Genomic DNA, 22,407 nt, shown 5'->3' with positions numbered 1-22,407 from the left:
TGAACAATTAATATATATATATATATATATATCTTTTAAATAATATGAATTAAAATAAATCAATGCAAAATTAATCCTGACACTGTTGGGGTTGAAGCTGGAAGGTTCCGTACCTTTACAATCTCCTGAGCGATTTGTCGGGTCTTGTTGATGTCTAGTGTGTTTTTGGGATCTCTTACAACAGAGAATAATGTTCTGCCTGTACAGAAACTATGAGGAAAACAACAGATGAATACATGTTACTTAAACAGAGGGGAAATATCAAAAACTGCAATATAAATATGCAGGAATGTGGTACAAAAGGTATAATGGTACATGCACAGATGCATTCGCTGAGACAAGATTATGTACTGTATAGAGTAAGTAATTTTCTTTTATAGTATACTGTAACACTGGTTCTCAACGTATGGTTGACATGTCTGTGGCCTAATGCATATCAAACTAGGAGTCCTTGAAATTAAAAAAGTTGAGAACCGTTGCAGTATTATGTTTATCTGTCCATCCATGGTGTAAATATAAACACATTCTATTACTGTTGATACTCTGTCAGCCTCACTGGAGATGCATAGTCAAATACAGGGTGAAAAATAAGTTGGTCTCTAGCTGTCCACTGACCTAGTGATGATTGCGAGGTGTGGTGGAGCCATACAGGCTCCCATGAAGAGGACCACATTCTCGTGGCGGGTCTGCCTGTAGTTCATCACTTCCTTCTTGAACAACTTCAGATGATCCTGGTTGTTACCATCGATCTCCAGCAGGCGGATGGCCACTTCCCCATGCCAGCGACCCTTGTGGACCTTTCCCCAACGACCCTGGAACCATTCAATACCAGCTCATCAATTAGGTTCAAACACCTTTTGGCAACGGCTCTGCTTTCATTACAGTGTTTGTCTAAACACAAGTACCACTCAGTTTAAAACAGGTAGCCGGGCATTGAGGGATTCTATTACTGTTATGCATTAATAGTAAAAATGTGTTAAGTGTTGAGTGTGTCACTGTATGAACATTGGTGTCCAGTATCTCATAAAAAGTCAACCTCAAGGTTTATGGACAATGGGATTTGTTACTCCGAGAGGTGGGGACCCAAGTCACATGACTTTGCAACATTGTTTTGAAAAGCGCTATAAAGTCAGACTAAAGTCATTGTCATAGAAGATTGTTGATGTGGACTTGCACTGTGATTACTTGACAAAGTTTCGACCTTCTTGACCAAAATTATTGAAATAATTCCACCGTCACGTGTGCAAAATAAAAGGCCGGCCACTGAGTTGATTAAAACCCTGTGTCTTGTTGGCATCCATGTACTCTCACCTTGCCAATGAGTTCACCCAGCCACAGCTGTTCATAGGGTATGTCCCACTCCTGGAGGTACACGCTGGTTTGGCTGGCTTTGCGGGAGATGGGGCCTCCCCCCGTGCGGCGTCCCCCAGTCGTACGCCGGCAGCCCGTGCTGGGAAGGTCCTCCAACTCGTCCCCGTCGTACTCCCCATTCGAGTGGCCCTTCTCTCCGGAACACGGCTCCGTTCCTTCCTCGTCCTCTCCTGGGTAGTCTTCTTCAGCCTCCTCTTCCTGTAGGACATGGGAGACACAGAGGCAAGGAAAGAAATGAAAGGTTTGGACGTTACATGTTTGACGTATGGGTCACATATTGGTAGGACTAATGTAGCATCCACAACTTTGTGTTAGAAAATTCTGGAACTTATGGGACAAAGAACTAGTAACTAGAAGAGATGATACACCCACGCCATATGTTCATTGTAAATACAACCAATGTATAGCAAAGCATAGGGCACAACTTTGATCATGACCTTCTTTGACAGATTTATAAAATAAAAATCAGATGTCTGACTGTCAGTGTTAGTCCTGACCCTAACCCAGGTTGATCTCCCCCCCCCCCCCCCCCAACTACATTGTTCAGTGTATTCACATGTCCTTGTAATTATAGTTTTCTTTTTTTTTTCTTTTCTTTTTGAATAGCCAAGTTGTAAAATAGGGCTAAAATAAAATAAACAATTATATATTCTTAAGTATAGTAGATTCAAATAAGTTCACATACTTTATCTGTATTAATACATGAACATCTATTTAGGTACAAATATACAGGTTTTCCTGGCAATCTAAGAAGTTTAATCTAAATTGGACCAACAAGCGTATCTCAGCAATAACAATCCAAGGAAATCATGCCTGAATGATTAACCTGGTTAACACAGTCCCTGCCGGTCAACTGCCTGATCAACAATTTAACTAGGGGGTTCCCTTTCCCTGCCGGTCAACTTTGGTCAAATTTGCTGTGAATACTTACCACTTCTCCCTGCGGTTCTGTAAGCTGTGTTTCAGTTGTGACCGAATGTACTCTGTAAGAAGCAACCAGGAGATTTTGTGGTCAAATATTAGCCATCTAACATCAACATCTAAGAGTATTTAATGACTTCAGAAGACGTTTTGTCTAGAAGGATTCAGAATACTAACAAAATAGTATGGTCATAGAGCCTGTTGGCACAGCAACCTGTTTGTATGACCTGTTTGAAAATGTACCATCATATTGTATCCAAAAGATAATCCGCCGGTAATACATTTCAGTCAATTATTTACTATATAAAATGTACAACCTTTATTTGCCAAGGAATAAAAGGGTGAGACAAACATTTCTCTTTTGTTTCTGACTAAGGGGCCAGCGATGAGTGTTGGTCATTACAGACATTACAGGGGTCAAAGTTTAATTTGGTTAAAAATCAACCATGAATGATGGGTATTATTTTCAAGTCTGCACCTGCTTCTGCCATGCTTGACTTGGCTCAGATACAAACACATGTAAAGGGGTTGAGTGTTTATATTACAAACTACATTATATTATATTCCAACAAACAAAGATCTTTGTACTCTTGCTTTGTCTTACCCGGAGTCAGGGTAATCATCAGAATGCAGACCAACATTATATGGAGAAGAGGGGACATCTGTTAGAGAAAAGGTCAGAATAAGACATTATGGTCATTGGTCATCCTTCTATATAAATCTACATTCAACATCTTAAGTTAACAATGAAAATGGTTGCAATCATGCAATGCTAAATTAATTATCTCAAGGGTGCCTTTTTGTTCACCCTTTGCCCACAAGAGGGCGAGAGTGGGCAATATTTCTACATAAAGCACAAACATAAACAACAGAGGCAAAGGTGGCACTGGCACAGCAGCACACGTCAACAACATCATCCACCCATAACACAACACAACACTGTTTGGCTGAACCCCACCCTCTAAGGCACGCCACACACATATGCGTGAAACATCTTCTCCGTATCGTCTGAGAATGGCCACTGGGGGCGCTGTACTAATGCATTGTCAATGGAAGGTTGTTTGGTTTTTTGTCGTTGCCTTCCATTGACAATGCATTAGTACGGCGCCCCCAGTGGCCATTCTCAGCCCATACGGAGAAGATGTTTCACGCAAATGTCTGTAAAGCGCCTAACAAAGGACAAAGAACGACAGCAGAGCTTTGCCAGTTCTATGAACAAGTGGATAAAATTAACATCAAGACAGTGTTGTTTTTGACAGCAAATTTCGATTTAGTTTTAGTCATAGTCTTTTGAATAAAATGTAATTTAGTTTTAGTCATAATTTAGTCACCTGAAAAGTTTTTGTTTTAGTCTAGTTTTAGTCGACTAAATATAAGATTTCAGGCAACTAAATCTACAGTTGATTTAGTCAACTAAAATGTATTTTGTCAGGCCTTGATGGCATAGTAATGACTGATTTTACACTGGGTTATGTGCTGAAAATAGCCGAGCTTGTAGATCTGCTATTTTCAGCACACAACACCTGAGAGCAACCAAATTACTTTCACCTCCACTAGTCCCTCCCTAACGTTTTAGTCTAGTTTTTATTTTGTTGACGAAATTGTCAATATATTTAGTCTTAGTTTTAGTCAACACAGCTTAGTTTTTATTTAGTTTTCGTCAGTGAAAAATCACAGTCGACAAACATTTTTCGTCATAGTTTTAGTCGACGAAATCAACACTGCACCAAGACTCAAGAGAGAGGTTTTAGTACTGTGGTGGATTAGACGTATTACACGGACATGCACACACACACACGCAATCACAGTGGACTGTTGTTAACTCACCAGGAAAGACAAACTGTTGTCTAGGCTGTATATAACAGGCAGCTAGAGGGACAGGTGATCGGATATGATTGGAGAAACAGGGGGTTAGATGAGGAATTATTTAGGCGAAAATAAACCAGGAGCACCACAGAAAGCAATCAAGCTGGCTGCCCCACTGAAGCATGCAGAACTTAGAATGATGTTTGACCAGTGGTGTAAAGTAACTAAGTGCATTTACTTAAGTAAAATGTTGAGGCGTTTGTACTTTACTTGAGTATTTCCAATTCCAATTCCCAATACTTTTACTTCTACTTCACTACATCTCGGATCCAACTGTTGTACTTTTACTCCACTACAATTATTTGAAAACTTAAGTTACTAGTTACTTTGCTGATATAAATTATATAAATGTATTATAATAATTATTATTATTATAAAACATTCATAAACCACTTTAGCCCTATTTTACAACTTGGCTATTTAAAAAACAATAGACGATCTACAAGCTCACAACGCACTGCATCACGACGCGTTGTGAGCTTGTAGATCTGCTATTTTCAAACATTTTGTACTTTTAATACTTTAAGTCAAGTTTGATGCCAACACTTTCATAAATTTACTTGTAAACAGAGTATTTCTATATTGCAGTATTGATACTTTGACTTAAGTAAAATATGCGAGTACTTTTTCCACCACTGCTGAGAGCAGAGCTGTGAGACAGGTTGTTAGTGGGAAGACAACATCATCATGGAAGGAAAATAAGTATAGGGTCAACATGACTTGAAGGTATAAAAATACGTCTGAGCCACATTCACTCACAAGAACCTTCTGAATGAGTGAATAAGCTGTACGAGAATCATACTGAACTCAAACCACAACATAATGTGTTGGGAACAGCAGAAATGGGACACTGAAAGTAAAGAGTGCATGCCATTGAGTAAAAGTGTTATATGAAGAGACAAAACTGGTGGTCTGGCATTAGCCCATTGACTACAAATCACTGAATACCTGACATTACTGTGACTATTTGTTTGTTTTTGTATTCCTTTCAGTATGGTATGAAAACCAACTTGCTTAATAATTAACAAATAAAATCTAACAAACAACGCTATACTTTGGAAAATGGTTGGTATTCTCTCTGATCGTCCTTAGTCAGTTGGCTAAACATGCCAGACCACCAGTATGGTCCATTAAAGAACCAATTCAAGACGGTTTTATGTGTCTTTTCTTCACTGAGATGAGACCGGTTAATGAGAAAGCGACAAAGAGATGGAGAGATGATCAATGCCTGGTGCTGACCTGGGAAGTGGAAGCGGCTGTCCCTGGGACCCTGGGGTGAAGGGTTAGGAGGCGGGGTGGCGCTGACACTGGGGGGGTTACTCTGCTGGAAGGGGGCCGGGGAGGAGGGCGTGGATGACGTGGCAGACGAAGGGTTACTGCTGGAGTCCAGCTGGTTCAATGTGGGAGGGAGGTCCTGCACACACACACACACACACACACACACACACACACACACACACACACACACACACACACACACACACACACACAGTTGAAATTACATTAAATCAGGCTACAGCGCCGTCATTGGAATAGCACGTTTAGTACCAGATCCATTCATACCTTCTTCGTTATTGCTTTTGGTAAGGTTCCGAACTGGGGCGGCAGCTCTGCCGTTCGATCGATTTGATTGTTGATGTCTGATGGAACCGACTCTGCCCTGCGCATTCTTTGCACTGAAAGTCAGAACGATGACATTATGAAATTGCACAGCACACAGGGCAGGATCGGGGTGACTCAAGATGTTGAATCAGTGACCATGCAACCACAAAGACCTCGGTTTAATTACAGTTCAAGGTTGTGTGTCGCATCGCATGTATGTAGCCTCCTCTATAGAAACATTTTGTATAATATAGACCAGTAACACGCAGGGCGAGAAGTTGAACAGCGATGGGAAGGGGGGCAGCAAAGGTAATGTAGTGCTCAGTGGTGTTACGTTTAGAGCACAATGCACAATACAGATCAGATCCTGTATTTTACTACGACATCACATAACAATTTCTTCATTTATTATAAAACAGAAAGTTTTCCTTACGTGGTAGAAATGATATCCGACAAGAAGGAGCTTCCTTGGTACATTTGTTGTGGCACTTTAACCTATACAAACAGATGGAAATTAATACTTTTGCCAGAGTTATTTTACCTCTTAAATTTTAAAAAGTCTAGTAAGGACTTTTGCTGTGTAGAAGATAGCATAGATAGAGCATAGCGTGTTACTTACTTGCAGTGTTTACATTTTACGCCAAACATCATGTTCTTATGACACACCTGGCAGGTCTGAGAAAGCCAGGACTTTGTGGAGAACCTACGACAGAGACAAAGGATAATCATTTTACTTCATATTAACTCTTCATTTTCTTTAAGCACTAGCACGCTGTAAACATATGGAATTTACGGAACGTTTCTAAAAAGTAAAATAGCCAAGCAAGTGAGAAAACAGAGGGGCAAGTTGTCTATTGGTATTAAATGGACGACGTATTACACTAGGATGACAAGTGTCGAGGGAACAATTGCTGAGCGTCAGAATTCCTTTAAATCACCACCCAAATACTTCTCATGGGACATCCATCTCCCTTATCCAGGCTTTCAGGCCAGATTAAAAATGAATAAACACACACTGTCCAGTAAGATAAACACAGGGTAGGGCAGCGTGCTGCATAGCTCAAATTCCTGGATTCTCACACGGCGCCATTCTCACCAGACCGATGCAGGAATTCTGCAATGGGCGTGTGCCAAAGTGGGTTTTCTTAGCCTCCTGTTATTTGCTCTGGTTTAAACCCTCACTGTGTCAGTAAGTGAGACAAATCAGCATGGTCTACTGGCGGAATGGGAATGCTATGTGAACACCACGACTCATAAACCACAGTATGCACAGAATTGGCCATTGTGGGGCCGTTCTAAGGTGGGTGTGACTAACGGTTCCTCATCTTGCGTTGCCGTGCTAACCTGGCTAGCACAGGGTTTGGACAGAAACCACGGTTGCTCCATATTAAAGCTGGTAGACGCATGTGACCGTGTAGGGAACCCACCTGTGTGTCACCGCCAGGCCAATGTCTCTCCTCATAGTTTGGGGAGAATTCCTGTGCATGGCCAGATTATCTAGAACATGAGAAAAAGAGATTCGTTCAATTTAGGTTAAGAGACTGTCTGCTGTCTGGTATGGTTTACAAAATGCGTGTTATGCAATGTCTTGTTGAACTCGTGTGAGGCTAGCATGTACTTTGTCTGTACCTCAGTTAATTTTTGGTGGAATTGTGTTATTATCTTAATTATTTCGTAAGTCTTCAATTACTGTACATTATAACGTGGAACACCTTTTTGCCAATATACTGTAATTGTCCAGAGTGGCTGTTTGATATAATCCATTTGTGAAATTGTTGAATTTGTAAATACATACTGTAAGACATTTTATTCAGACGGCATATTTTGTTTCACTTTTGTTTCAAATGTTTTCTGTAAAAAAAAAGAACTACAATGTATGGTAACTGGTTAGACCGGCCATCCATCTTTTTAAATTAGTTTTTTAAATCTAATACTATCGAATAGACATCAATGAATTGAGCTCAGCAAAGCTAAACTATTCACCGTTCAAACCTTCAAACTGCAGGCAGACACATAAAGCCTACTTCCACAAGTTTGAAAAATACTACAATTCACACAGAGTGTTAATGGCTTTACTTTGGATTGCTGTACTGATTCTAAAAAGGATGCTAAAAGAGAAAGCTAGACCAATCTGTCCCTCTCTGTCCCCATTAGGACTCACTCTCTAGGAGGGTGGGAGTGCCAGGGAGGGTGTACGGCGCTGTGGCGGGGACCGGGCCGGGGGTCCGTGCAGAGAGGGTGGGAGTGCCAGGGAGGGTGTACGGCGCTGTGGCGGGGACCGGGCCGGGGGTCCGTGCAGAGAGCTGGGGTGAGCGCATGGCTGGATCTTCATAGCTGTGCCCACTGCCATTGATCTGAACGTTCAGCAGCAGCTTGTTCTTCTTACCGGCCCTGAAGGAGAAGAAACCAGGCGCATCAGTAGCTGTTGTATAGCATTGTTAGTCTGTCTTTAGCCTAGTTCAGACCCAAGACTAAACCGTTTTGAGCCTTTCTAAGCTTTGTTTTACTACAGTGTCACGCAATGAAAAATATCAGATTTACAAGCTCACAACATGATGCGGTTGCAATGTGCTGTCAGCTTGCTGATCTGCTATTTCTTTTGCACACAACACCATCGTACGACAGCATTAGGACGTTGTGGAGAAAAAAGCGGTTAATGGACATACCACATACTGTATATTGCAGGCTCTAATGCCCAGCCCGACCACCTTTACTGCGTGTCACTCTCCACTGTATCTATCCATATTAAGGCAAGAAAAAGACCCAAAAATATGTGAAAGAAATATATACTATAGTAAATACTACACCAAGGGCCTTATCTTGTGAAAATATATTTTCGCTATTTTTAAAAACAACCTAAGGATACTCTGGACCCTATCTTGCGTTCCACCTTAACGACCCTTAATATTTTGAACATTTCAAAATAGCCGATCTGCATCACACATTGTGAGATCGGCTAGTAAAAAAAGAAGACAGTTTAGGCATAAGATAGGGACCTAAGTTCCAACTGACTGTTGTTGATACAGTCCCCACCGCTAGAGTTGCAGTTTGACTTTGTAGCGTTGTGGTAGAGGCATCAGAACTAAGGTATATCGTGATATGTGTAACCACGTCCACAGCGTAAACGCAAAACAACTCGTCGTGAGACGGATAGGCCCGTCACAATTATTACATAATCGTCTAATCGCAATTATTTGACATAATCGCAATTATTTGACATAATCGCAATTATTTTGACAAAGCTTACAAGCCACACAAATGTAATCGTCAACGACATAAAACACAATTAATCGTCACGTAAAATGCCCTAGAGCAGTGGCTCTCAACCTTTTCAGGCCGCAACCCCAAAAATAATCATATTTTAACTGAAGACCCCCCACCCTGACGAGCACTAGGAGTTGAGGCATTATATTTGTATAACACGGTTCTAACACGGAAAATAGCCGATGTACATGCTCACAACGCCTTGCGAGGCGTTGTGAGCATGTAGATCTACCATATTCACAATTTATGCCTCTAATATTTGACAATTTGGCCGATGTTTCATTTGTCATTTTAGAGGTATTAAAAAGTCCTAAAATTGTCACTTTAGAAATGTGCAGACACCCTCTATACACTTAAACTTCATGTTGGTTTGTTTACTGTCGATTGAGAAAACAAAGTTGCACATTAAGCTAATCATCTGGGGACCCCCCAAAATAATTTGGGGACCCCCCCCTGGGGCTCCCGACCCACAGGTTGAGACCCACTGCCCTAGACACGGACGTCACCCCCCTGGGGCTCCCGACCCACAGGTTGAGAACCACTGCCCTAGACACGGACGTCACCCACTTGCTGAGGGCGGGCTCCTCGATGCGGTTGGCCAGCTGGGACTCGTGGCTCTTGCTGCGCGTCAGCGTGATGTTGGGCAGGAGCTGCAGCAGCTTGCGGGAGGGGGGCGGCGGCGTGCGGGGGAGCTTGGCGGCGCGGCGCTTGGAGGGCGGGGTGAAGGGAGGGGTGGAGGAAGAGGAGAAGGCGTCCACCATGTCCTCGGCGTAGATGTAAGGGCCCTTGTGGTCGGAGCAGGGCACCACCGATATGGAGATGGAGCGGCCGTGGGTGTTGCTGTTGTTCCCCGCGGGCTTAGACTTGGCTGCGTGGGGCAGGGTGAAGGAGGAGTGGGGGCCCTGCGGGGCGGGGGGGCTCGTGAGCGAGCAGGGTTGTGGTTGGAGGTGGGGGGTGTTGGCACTGTCCCGCCGCACCGGCCCGTCGGAGTTCCGGGACCCTGCGTCCTCGCTTGGGTCACCGCCTAGGGCAGAAGGTCAAACAACAATACATCCACGTTATGAAAAAGGCAACACACGCACAAAGAACTTATTATGCTCTTTCCCCCCGCTGTAGAGTTGAACTCGGAGACATTGCAACACAAACGTTTAAATAACCCTTGGACAAAACAGAATCCAGGTAGAAAATTAAATGTTACTAAAGCATATAGGGGTGGGCGATACGGAAAAATACAATATCACGATATTTTCCCAAGCTGTATCACGATATACGATTTTATCACGATTCTTTTTCACGTTGGTTTTTATGGTTATTTTTCAAGTTACTTGACAAAAACTAGACTCTCTGGGTTCCTTTTGGGAGGTCTAAATTGAACTTTTACAAGTATGTAACTCTGACAGTATACAAATGAAACCAAATGGACCCATTTGGTTTCATTTATATACTGTCAGAGATAAAGTTGGAGAACTACTGATTTAGACCAAAATGCAGGTTTAAATTGAATTCTGCAATGAATCCCTGTATTAACGATTAAACAGGATTTTTTACAAGGCTCCCTCAATTGTATCACGATATATACGATACCTCTGAAAAGGCATATAGTGGTGACATTGTATCGGCTCAACGATAATAATCACCATATCGCCCACCCCTAAAAGCATAGCATACTGTAACTCATTTCCTAAAAACATTGTAATCTTCAATTAGCAACAAAATTATCTGTACGCAATCTTGGACAAAATTCAGAAAATGGAACAATTAACATTTAAATTGAAAATAAAGGAAGAACTCTTTAAGAAAAGATGGGAAAAATGGTTATTGTTAAGTTCAAAAAAGGAGAGACGAAAAAAAAGAAAGTGTAAATGTGAACCCCTGTATATTTCTGTTTAATTTATTTTGTATTTGATTTTGATTTGATTGGATTTGTGTTTAATTTTGGAGTGTCTTATAATTTCTGTTTAATGTGTGCAATCTAATATAATTAGTGTGTGCAATCTAAAATAAAAACAAAGTTAAATAAAAAAAGAAATAATAATAATCTGTGCGTTTGAAGCTAATTCAGACAATGGCTCAGCTGGTTTTGCACCCAGGCCTGAGGGTGATCATTCACTTTTATAGTACTATCCCTGTAATCACATGACCAGGGAACCTAACACATTATGGCGCTGCAAAGGTCACACGTTCACCTGTCTCAGTGGCGCTCTTCAGACAGGAGAGGGCAGCGGTGAGGCGAGAACACTCCTCGGAGCTGGAGCCCAGTCTTCTCATGGCGTCCCGCACCTGGGAACTGGACATCTGCAGTAACGCATCTAGAGACAGCTTCTCTGGTACAGCCTGGAAAGGTGGAACACAGGAGGGAGGGAGAGAGAGAGAGAGAGAGAGAGAGAGAGAGAGAGAGAGAGAGAGAGAGAGCAATTCTTGTTTAATGAAATGATTCATGTTTATTCTTTATTATTCCATTTGTTATCAATTATTGCGACCATAGGTCGCAAATCTACTATGAAAACCGGCACATCTTGTCCTCGTATCTCTGTCTGAAGGTAGGTCACGCCTGACACTGTGGTTCCCCTGACACATCATTGTGACATCATAGGTGATATCACAGGTGACATCACCTATGTAAAAGTCCATATATGGGTATGGGTATTCCCCAGATATGGCCCATATCTGTGTGGCTGGTTCAGACAGCGATCTCTATGTATGGGCATAACATATATATGTTGTGTATGTGCATGTTGTGATGTCATGGGAACCACTCTAACAGAATCCCTTTTATGCCCATATATGGAGGAAGACCCATATCTGTGTGGCTGGTTCAGACAGGGATCTCGATGTATGGGCATAAAAGGAATGTACCATATACAGTACATGTATCTCCATGAGTCCATATATGGTACCAGATGTCTCCAAATAGAGCATCGCAGTTTAAGCCCCGCCCGCCCTCACTCCGGTTAAACTGCGATGCTCTATATGGGTAACTGGTCCGATATACATCACTGGCCAGATGGCCAAGAATTGGAGCGACCAAGGTCGCATGTCGCCCTGAGGCGTCTTACTAGTATTCTTCTCTCATTTTTTCAACAGGTTAAGTGACTACCTTCCAACTATCAACAATCACTTGTTGGTCAGTGTGTCACTGACCACCCACCAGCCTGCTGTCAACCCACTCCCAGTGATACACGAAAGAAGAAGTAGAGAGTCAGAGCATCGTAAGAGCGTGACATTAGCTTATTACCCTCCTGTCCGGCCCTGTGAATGTCAACATGCTAAGTTTATCACCCTTATTCCATTACCACGACAGAACACTTGACCACTGTGTGCATCCAAAGCAACTCACAGTAAGTTAGCAAATCAATGTGACAAAAACATGGCATGTAAACAAACAAGTCAGCTGATGATTAGCTCATCGACAATTCATCAGATGACGCACGATATTCACATCGATGAGGACCGATATGAACAGGAGGTAGGCTGTGGTTATGGAGCGAGTCTAAACAAGTTGCAAGGAGTCAACGTATTCTCAGGAAAAGTGGATCACAGTATGATTTCAGTTTGACTTCCAGGAAGGTAAATTAACTCATTAAACGCCCACGAGGTGTCAACACGTCAATCTCTTTGATGTCTCTGGAGGCCCACGACTCGTACATTTACTCGGATTATGGATACTCTTTTCCCAGTAACGCGAAGGTACGTGAAATGGCGGATTCTTCTCCTGGTCTAGCTTTTTCAACCACCATGTTCAAAACGCGGCCCTTTCTACTGCCCGTGACACAAACGCTGTGGCCCAGGTAGGGATGGACATCAGAATCGGCAAATATAAAAGATCGGCAGGTATGATATCAAACCGGCCGAATCGGTGACCGGCAGGTCACTGACATAAATACCGGTATTATGCCAATTGTGTCTATGGCACTGCACAGCATGATGCTCTGGTCCTGTGACTTAAGTAAACATTAGCAAGTAGCAGCCAGTCTACTTAGTGGTAGCCTACAGAATACAGGTTCAGGTTCAGGTTCAGGTTTATTAGTCACATGCATATCCATACAGGTACAGACATACAATGAAATGCTTGTGCCAGGAGCACTCTCAGCCTTATTACACACAAAATCATCAACCCACAACAACAAGACAACAACAAGTCACCCAAGACAACCCAAAAACAACAAAAACCATACAGTGTAACAGTGTACAGTTTAAAAACTGCGTACAGTGCACATGACTACCTAGTAGGGATGTGAATCTCGACCACTGAGGCGATACGATACGGACCTCGATACACTGCCAGCGATACGATATAATTGCGATACATTGAAATCCTGCCGATACGATACATCGCGATCCACCCCTGTTCCCGATACGATGCGATACGATTCACGATTCACCACGATTCAAGCCCAAATCCCAAAATGTACAAAACATAGCGACTAAAAATTTATGAAATTTAAATTCAAGGCAATTTATTGTTTCACTGTAGTACTAGGCTCTGTCTAACAACCTAACATAGGCCTATAGTATTCTGGGAGAACACAAAGCTGCTGGCTATTGTAGAATTGTTTCATAACTAATCATATAGAAGGCCTATGTCATTATTAGTAGGCCTATATGTCTTCAACTGGGAGTCAGGGACCCCAATCCAGGGTTATTACAGGGGGCCTGCCAAATATTTGTGTGATACAGTAGGCTATAATGCCTAGCCTACAGCGAGGGTCCCTGCTTGATCTCTGTCTGAGCTAAGGGGTCCTTGACCTGAAAAACAATAAAGTCCCTCCCTGGTTTGTATTATTATATTATATTATATTATATTATATTATATTATATTATATTATATTATATTTAATCCAGGATTATGCAATTTTTATAGCCAAAATGTTTTAAAACAGACCTACAAGCTCACAGCGCGTCGCATCCACGACGCATTGTGAGCTTGTAGGTCTGCTATTTTAGGTGCGACACCCTTGTACTGCGATGTATAAATTAGGCTTCTTTCACAGAGCAGAACTAGCAGCAGAGAAAGTGAGAGAGTTGCTTGCATCAACAGGAAAGTTGTAGAACAGTGACAAATACTTTGTTTTAAACGCAAGCAGTAGTCCTACAACACCCAGCAACATTGTTGTTGTGTGTGTGCAGTTAATATAGCGCAGAAGATGATCTCAATCAATTGTCCGTCGGAGATTCGCTAAGAAACGGCTGTTGATTACATATCACTCGATCAGCCTGTGCTACTCTGTGACAACAATCAGCGCAGCGGACTTGGATGTTATAAAGCTAAGTACTGTACAACTAATCTTGCATATTTTTAACCCGTGGGGCTGCTAGTTCGTCCGTGTTGATTCACTCGCATTTCGCTGCACTGTCTGTCTCCCTGGTTGCCTGCATGCAGAGTGCAGATGCTGTCCGTCTGTCCGAGTCGCAGCTCGCGTTAAAGACTGGCTTTTGGGGAGGGGGTTGAACGGCTGATGATGGTGCATTCATGGCGCCTCGGAAACACAGGATAGAATGAAATACTATATGGAAGAACCGATACAATCGCGGAATTTACCGATCCAGACACTCACGGTACGATCCATCACGATTTCGGCCGTCTATTGTACCGGTACACACTGAATGAACCGATTCAACCGTATCGCGGACGTTTGTATCGCGATTACGATCCGTACCGGTATATCTTCGCATCCCTACTACCTAGGTCTCGCTTTCATCTCTTCGTTAAGCAACCTGATTGCTTGAGCATAAAAACTATTAGAGATGGTGCCAATTACCTTTGCAATGTAAGGATATATTCCATAATCCTGTGTCAATGTCGTCTCCAAAAAGAAGGGAAAAATCACACCCGTGTGAAGTGGAGCTGTGTGTGTGTGTGTGTGTGTGTGTGTGTGTGGATCATGTGTACCGATTTTTGTGACATTTGAAGAAAATATGTAGGAAGAGGAGCAAAAAGTGTGTTTTGGAGAAAATTCAAGATGGCGGAAAATCTATCATGGCGCAAATGGCGCACCACAATTATTTTTAATTTTCCGACCTACGGTTCAAGAGTTACAGGCCAAAACGTAAAGTGGGGTGTTATGGCGCCACCATGTGGCCAAATTACACAAGTATTTTTTATTTAATCCTTGAAATCATTATGAACCTCCTCTCCAAGTCTTGAAACTCTAGCCCCTATGGTTTGCAAGAGACAAATAATTGAATATGAGTTTTTGCAATTCCCATTATAAGTCAATGGGGAAAATTAATTCACTAATAAATTAATATCAATTAAACTATAGAACCTTTCTCTTAGAAAAGTAATAGCCCACGATTCCCGAGTAAGCCGGTCGATTTGACATATGGCGCGAGTGTGTGGTGGCAAAACTGTGGGACTAGTGGCGTACCGAAGTTTAGGAAGTTCAGGCTACATACAGACAGACACACACACACACACACACACACAGACAGACCCACACAGCCACGTATAGGGAGCCTGTGCTTCACACAGCTCCAAAAAAAGCATGCGTCACCTGCTTTCCTCCTGCCTAGTCCAGACGGTCATATTAGACTGGATATTGTCTGTGATTTTGGATATTGTACTATTGTGATTGATTTGGCATTAGTGTTCTTCTAGCTTATTGGTACTCAAATTGAAGTATGTCTTGTAGGCCTACAAAAAGGGGATTGGAGCAAACCTATTTTCTAGTTCTTAGCTAAAGAAATCGGTATCGGAAAAATCGGCTTTGGCAGGTGAGACCTTCATAAAACCGGTGGATCGATATCGGCCAATAATTTTGCAATCGGTCCATCTCTAGGCCCAGGATTGGTAAAAAGCGGTCCTGACTGAAAGAAAAGATTATCGTGAAAATAAACAGGACATACTTGGATTACATTTACTCAACATATTACAGATACCTTTTCCACGCGAAGGTACGTAAAATGGCGGGTTGCTATGGCGACAATGGGCCCCTGCAAGGGTAACCCCTGAATCATTGTGGGCACCCGATGTGTTAATGAGCAAACTCAAGCTGTATAATACAAAGTCACAGCCTGATGATTGGCATTCATAGAAATGGAAAAGTATGTTACAGACACTTAAACTCAACACGACAGTCCCCCCTTTTTTGTGTACGTATAGCGGCCATAGCTGAATTGTTATATAGTCCGCCTGGGAAGCCAGAGGTCCCAGGTTCGATCCCAGGCCTCAGCAATGTGTCGAAATGTTCCTGAGCAAGACACTTAAGTAAACCTTGCCGAGCCATGTGGCCTAGGCGTGAATCAAAACACCGTTCCGGTTCCAAGGGCGGAGCACTTGTATTCGGTGGAGATGACGGAGGCGCACCGTCTCAGGCGACCTTGATCCACGTGAGACACCGGCGAGCGAGCGGTAGCGAGCGAGTCGCCGTGTCGAGCGCTGCGACGGTCGCATGAGCCGACTCAGCGCCGTTACCGAGTTATGGGCCGTTATGGACAGAATTAGGACCACACGGTCCAAGTGAAAACAACGGAGCACTCCCTAGCTCCGGTTCAGCCAATAACAAGCTTCCGCGGGTGGGTCTTAACTGAAACCGGAACGGTGTTTTGATAGACGGGTGGCCCATAGGGCAGGAGCCTACAGTATATCCTGTTTCTGCAGTGTGATGTACAAGTCTCCCTGGACATGGCACTAGTATGTCACAGGGACTTACTCCAAATGCAGGGACTCCAGGGAGGCATTTGGTTCCTTTTTTATAGTCTTTAGTAAGACCCGGCCCGGATCGAAACCCAACCTCCCAGTCTCGGACACTCAAACCACTGAGCTGGTGTTTCTCCACTGTACTGTAGAATAAAGGCATAAAAGCCACCAAAATATAAAATAAAATCGCACCAGTGCGAAGTGAGCAGCGCAAACACGACACGCGTGCATATATCCTTGTATGTTCTATCCGTGATGTCGGTTACTTATGTGTATGAGCGCGGATCTCCATACATGGAGTTCTGTGCTAATACGTTTGGCTAATACACACAGAGTGAAATGTAGGAGTGGTTTGCACTGCCCAAAATCACACCTACAGTAGTGTGAGCAGCGCTATTTTATGAGTTAATATCATCAAGCGCCTCGCTAGCCAATCACAGCGCGTCCTGCAAGGCGTGGCCGATGGGACCCTGGGCGTACAACAAACTTTGAGCCGTTTGTGCCAAGATGTAGGCCATATCTAGGCCAGATGTTGGCCACACTTCAGTTTACTTTAGCCCCAGACATTTTTTTACACGTTTTTCCCACCAGTTTGGGAACTGGACAAAGACAGGTGTTGGAGCAGAGCACCAGTCAAAAATCACACCTGTGTGAACTGTGAAGTGAGCAGTGCCGATGATGATGATGATGATGATGATGATGATAGATAGACCCACATGACATCACAGCATAGGGACATACGACCTCAGTATTAGATACAATGGAAAAACACTTGGAAAAACGTACATCATATCAGTATTTGATACAATGAAAAAACACTTGGAAGAACACATGGACATACACAAGAAGTCACGTGTTGGAGTGGGTAGCACCGCATCAAAAACAAACAAAATAAGAAAAAAACGTTGCGGTTAACCTTAGACAAGAGCATTTCCCAGAATCCATTGGCAAACCATGAAGAGTAGTTTTAGTCCATGCCCTTCCCCTGTGTTTTTAATGGAATGCATTATTTTACCAGCCCTTGGTCTCCACGGCAACGGGCCACTGCCCGGTGGACCGTAATAAAACAAGCTTAATCAGGGTGGGGTTTAATCACCTGGCAACCATGCGCTTCCTTCATTGTCTCCGTGGTGAGTGAATGGCGAGGGTGGGAAGACTTGGTTTTACAAAAGGTTCGGTATTTAGAAAATTGTAATCGTCACTTTTTTACATTGACACATACCAGAAAAATGATGTGCACATATCTTTTTGCAGCATGGGTCCTACCTAGTCTGCGTACAGAACACCTCAAGGTGCTACAGTACAAACACAATGTGTGTAGGTCTGCTTAGTTACTGATGGTACCGATGTCCAAAGCATCCTGAAAATGGTCCAGAAACTACACTAGCAGGCCAACCAACAGGTGCGCCAGAGAAAGTGACGTTAGACTACTGGACGCTGTCCCTTCCCTGAGGATCTTTAGCAGCTCAGCATGGGGCCCGCTTGAAGGTGGAGTCACAAGGGTGGGGGTGGGGGGCACACCTGTTCTATTTTTAGCTTGCTGTGGTCATTCAGAGTGCTTTTGTTTTGCAACTCAAAAATAAAGTCGCAGACATTGTGGGCTGGTAAACCCCACTGTGTGTGTGTGTGTGTGTGTGTGTGTGTGTGTGTGTGTGTGTGTGTGTGTGTGTGTGTGTGTGTGTGTGTGTGTGTGTGTGTGTGTGTGTGTGTGTGTGTGTGCGCGCGCGTGCGTGCGTGACGTGTGTGTGTGTGTGTAAACAAGCAGCAATACTGAATATTCAGCAATGGCTGATAAGAGGGAAAAGCTGCCTAGCAACTCGTGCGTGCGTGCGTGCGTGCGTGTGTCTATATACAGCGTATGTGTACTGGTAGATAAACATAACGCTGTTGGAAAGGAAAGGCAGAAATAGTGCATTCATTCAAAGGTCACCAAGTGACCTCTAACAGAGTCACTGTTCAAATGGTTTGATGCCCTGGGTCTCAGTGAGGGACAATGCAGAGTGGGTACGAGTGGGAAAGTGGATAAAAAGATCAGAAGGACTTGTGGGTGGGAGAGTTGGCCAAGAGCCAACTTTATCTGTACATTCTATGGGCAAACACAGACAAAGAGATAATGTGGTACCAGCCTTTTTGAAGCGTGGGTCCTTTGTCACCCTTATTTTGATAGTAGGCTATTTAATATTTTGATAGTAGGCTATTTAATTCCTGTTATTTGTTTTACACCAAATTTCCTTATTGATATATTGGCTTCAAAGTTACACAAAACTTGCCACACTTCATTGTGCCATAATCCATACACAAGTCCCATACACATGTATATGCATGAACTGGAAGGGGGGGAGGGGGATTAGTTTATGGATTTAAATTATGAAATCTAGGTGTGAAAATCAACATCAGAGGAGTAATCCAGAAATTAGTTCATAATTCCTGTGAAAAAAATAAATAACAACAAATCCATTGGGCTTTCGATTTATGCAGAAATAAAGTCTGTAGTTAACATAAATCTACAATAGTTTCACATTTTGTTCTAACCATGCACTCACAGCAATAGCAACTAGGATTTTGCGTATGTCCCTTTTCTGATTGGACAATAGTCATCTCATGTGGGTCTATACATCAGCATACTGTATTTGGCGTGCTACTCGAACTCACACCGTTTCTTCAAGAACAGTATTTAAAACACTTTGCAAGCCACGGGGAGCCCCTTAATATTAAAACCGGAATATACCGGACATCTGAGCAAGGATGTCTCAGCCGCGCCGTCTTTTACCGTACTGGGTCATTAAAAACGAAATAAATGATTTTTATCCGAAGATCGGCGATCGTCTAACCTTCCCTAGTCACCACTCGTCCATCGATAGCGCATGGCTCGTCTGACATGAAGCAGAAGTGACGTCAGGTCCATTCCTTCCAGAGGCTTCCCAGCAGCCGTCCATTTTCTGTTTATACGTTAGTGCTAGTATAGCAGGAGTGCTGGGGGCTAATGGCTCGAACACACTGCCCGAATTTTTGAGCCGATTGTGCTGTCGCCGACCATTTTTGGCGCTCGCCGACAAAAACGGTGATCTGACTCGAGATCGGGCTTTGCTCGCTGATCGTTTTGCTCGCTGTGTATGAAAGGCTTTGTGAGCAAATCCGTGTGCTATTCCAGCCCTCGCCGACAGCTTACCGAGCGTTTCTATATCTATAGCAGCTCTGTTTTGGATAACCGGGATGAAATGTGTAACCAAAACTTACAGCTGTGTCCACTTAAGCCAAGGCAAGCCATCAGCGCACTGATCAGCATGCCTTGCGCTGGTTGCCGTGCTAAAAAGTTAAACCTCTCATATAGCTCCATCAGGCATATTTTCACTGTAGGCTACAGTCTGTACGGTGGGGATCCATTTCTCTCTCTTTTTCTCTCGTTCTCTCTGCCTCGCGGCGCTGTCTCTATGTGTGTGTGTGTGTGTGTGTGTGTGTGTGTGTGTGTGTGTGTGTGTGTGTGGTGTGTGTGTGTGTGTGTGTGTGTGTGTGTGTGTGTGTGTGTGTGCGCGCGCCTGAATGTGCGTGCATTCCGAATCCTGCCTTCCTCCTCCCATCTGCCTGTCTGTTGTGTTGTGTGAGAACTTGAAGTTGAACTCATTCATTCATAAAATAAAAATGCTTACAGTAGCCTACAAGTTTGAAGTAGCATAGGCTTAGTTGACAACTGTGTTTACTGCTGCTATTGCATATTTAAGTTAATTTATTAGAGCGTCCTCCTCTCGCAACGCAACGATTCATAAAAAAAAGGAAAAAAGACGAATGGACATTCTGTAGGCTTGAATCCATTTCTGTGATCTAAGAAAACTGAGAATAGCCTACCAGGCAATCTATACTATAATTTTGCGAATGTCTGTCTGAGTGAGTGTCTGTCTGTATGAAACAGCGTTTCTCCTCGGTGGCTGGAGCAATTGATCTGAAATCGCATCACCATCAGCATATGAACACACCTGACATAACTGTGAAGCCCGTTTGTCACTTTCACAAATCGTATGCTGTATAATAGCATTTTTATGGTGTATCTATATCTATTTAGCCTACAGTACCTTTTGTGACCACACATGTTAAGGGAGGGGCGCTGTTGTTCAGGCCATGCACAATCACACACAAACCCACACACACACACACACGGGGGGGGGGGGGGGGGGGGGGGGGGGGGGGAGTGTGTGTGTGTGCAGGCGGGCAGGCGGGCAGGCGGGCGGGCGGGCGGGGGGGGGGGGGGGTTCTGGCCCTGTTACAGATGTTGTCCAAAAATCATGCAGATCGGTACACAGTATCTCTGTAGCCGTTAAATGGAACGGGTATTTCTTACATTGATGCTCCTACATATTAGCATGCAAGCACCAGTTAAAGTTACTTTCCATCCCTCATATACTGTGTGCACAGTGCACATCCCATAACCCACACACTGCACATCATTTCGGAGCCCATATCTTTGAACGGGTAAGGGCTAGTATGAATAATTTGACATTATGGAAGATGCGGTTGGCTGTTGCGTTTGGTTCTGTTAATTGGATGATATAATAAATGCGGTTGGATAATGGTTGATGAATTTTGCGGGCGGATTTGGATGACGCTCAGAGCCTATCGCGCATGATCGCGCACCTAGTGTGTGGTTGTGTGTGTGCGTGCGTGCGTGTGTGTGTGCGTGCAGCGAGAGGGGAAAATCATTAGTTCCCGCTCTCGTGCACAATTAGAATTAAAAACAAATGTAATATTGGCTATGTATCGGGGATGCATCCTGGTGAAATATCTGGCAGTGTGTGATCCCTTGTCGTTGATCTGTCGGTGATCAATCTTGTCGGCGAAAACCACAATGAGCCGATTTCAAGAAAGTCAATCGTTCAGTGTGAAATACTCTAATGATCTGATGCCTCGCCGACCACGCAAAATCGCGCAGTGTATTCGAGCCATTAGCTAGCAAAAATGCTCATATCTACTCTTGAGTCACACGTGGATTATTTGAGCCGACATTTACATGAACGGATCGCGCACGCGAAACGCACATGGAGAAGATGCCTCGGCCAAAACTGCCACTCTATCCCAATGGAGATCCAGATAATCACGGTGAGCTAACGACCTGGGGATTGAAAAAAAAGAAAAAACAACGGGCTCATGTTTATAAACATAATATTATGTCTCAGATCATAAAACAATAATATACATTTCACGGCTAATCTATCAACAGCCATTCTATTTCGGCTAGCAAAGTGTTAAGTGAGCACTGTTCACTTCACACGAGTGTGATTATTTGTATTGTACGACCTATGGTTCAAGAGGTAGAGGCTAAAATGTGGATCGGCCATTCATTGCACCACTCTGAGCCATGCCATTCCCATGTAGATTCAGAGGTCCACATTAATTGATGTTTTGACAGGCATCAGATTCCAGTAACAATCATTAATAATGTAGATAAATCTCAATATTGAAAAAAATCACACCGAGTGTGAAGTGAGCAGTGCCTTTTATGACAGACCTTAATCATGGCATTTAGTGAGTTAGCTGACTGCCATTGACGCCAATCTACGGCATTTCAAATCCAACGCTTGACTGCCATTGACGTAGATTCGATAGAGGGCGCTCTGCTGCAACCTGCGATTGATCCCAGGAGGAGAAGAAGAATACGACCGGAAATGACGTCATCTAAAAAAATAAGTCCCCTGTAACGTTATCAGATTTGGAAAAATCCATTTCTCTCTGATTTCTTTTCCAAGATTGCGTTT

The 22,407-nt window shown here is 43.4% G+C and overlaps 1 protein-coding gene across 3 annotated transcripts in view; it reads right to left on the bottom strand.

Annotated features, from left to right (window-relative positions):
- Nucleotides 1-22,407, bottom strand: part of LOC308289772 (kinase suppressor of Ras 1-like) — a 58,360-nt gene that overhangs the window by 4,746 nt on the left and 31,207 nt on the right. For all 3 annotated transcript variants that reach the window (XM_080731522.1, XM_080731524.1, XM_080731523.1), the window contains 13 exons: nt 11,211-11,358; nt 9,592-10,048; nt 7,922-8,151; nt 7,188-7,257; nt 6,380-6,463; nt 6,194-6,255; nt 5,722-5,834; nt 5,398-5,572; nt 2,897-2,954; nt 2,303-2,354; nt 1,312-1,569; nt 616-812; nt 114-210 (listed from right to left, as the gene is read on the bottom strand). In XM_080731522.1, coding sequence (XP_080587648.1) covers nt 114-210; nt 616-812; nt 1,312-1,569; nt 2,303-2,354; nt 2,897-2,954; nt 5,398-5,572; nt 5,722-5,834; nt 6,194-6,255; nt 6,380-6,463; nt 7,188-7,257; nt 7,922-8,151; nt 9,592-10,048; nt 11,211-11,358 — 2,001 coding nt within the window. The remainder of the gene's footprint in view (nt 1-113; nt 211-615; nt 813-1,311; nt 1,570-2,302; nt 2,355-2,896; nt 2,955-5,397; nt 5,573-5,721; nt 5,835-6,193; nt 6,256-6,379; nt 6,464-7,187; nt 7,258-7,921; nt 8,152-9,591; nt 10,049-11,210; nt 11,359-22,407) is intronic.

Source organism: Nannobrachium achirus, assembly GCF_963921795.1.
Source record: "Nannobrachium achirus genome assembly, chromosome: 8".
NCBI lineage: Eukaryota > Metazoa > Chordata > Actinopteri > Myctophiformes > Myctophidae > Nannobrachium > Nannobrachium achirus.
This window is presented reverse-complemented; position numbering and strand designations above follow the sequence as displayed.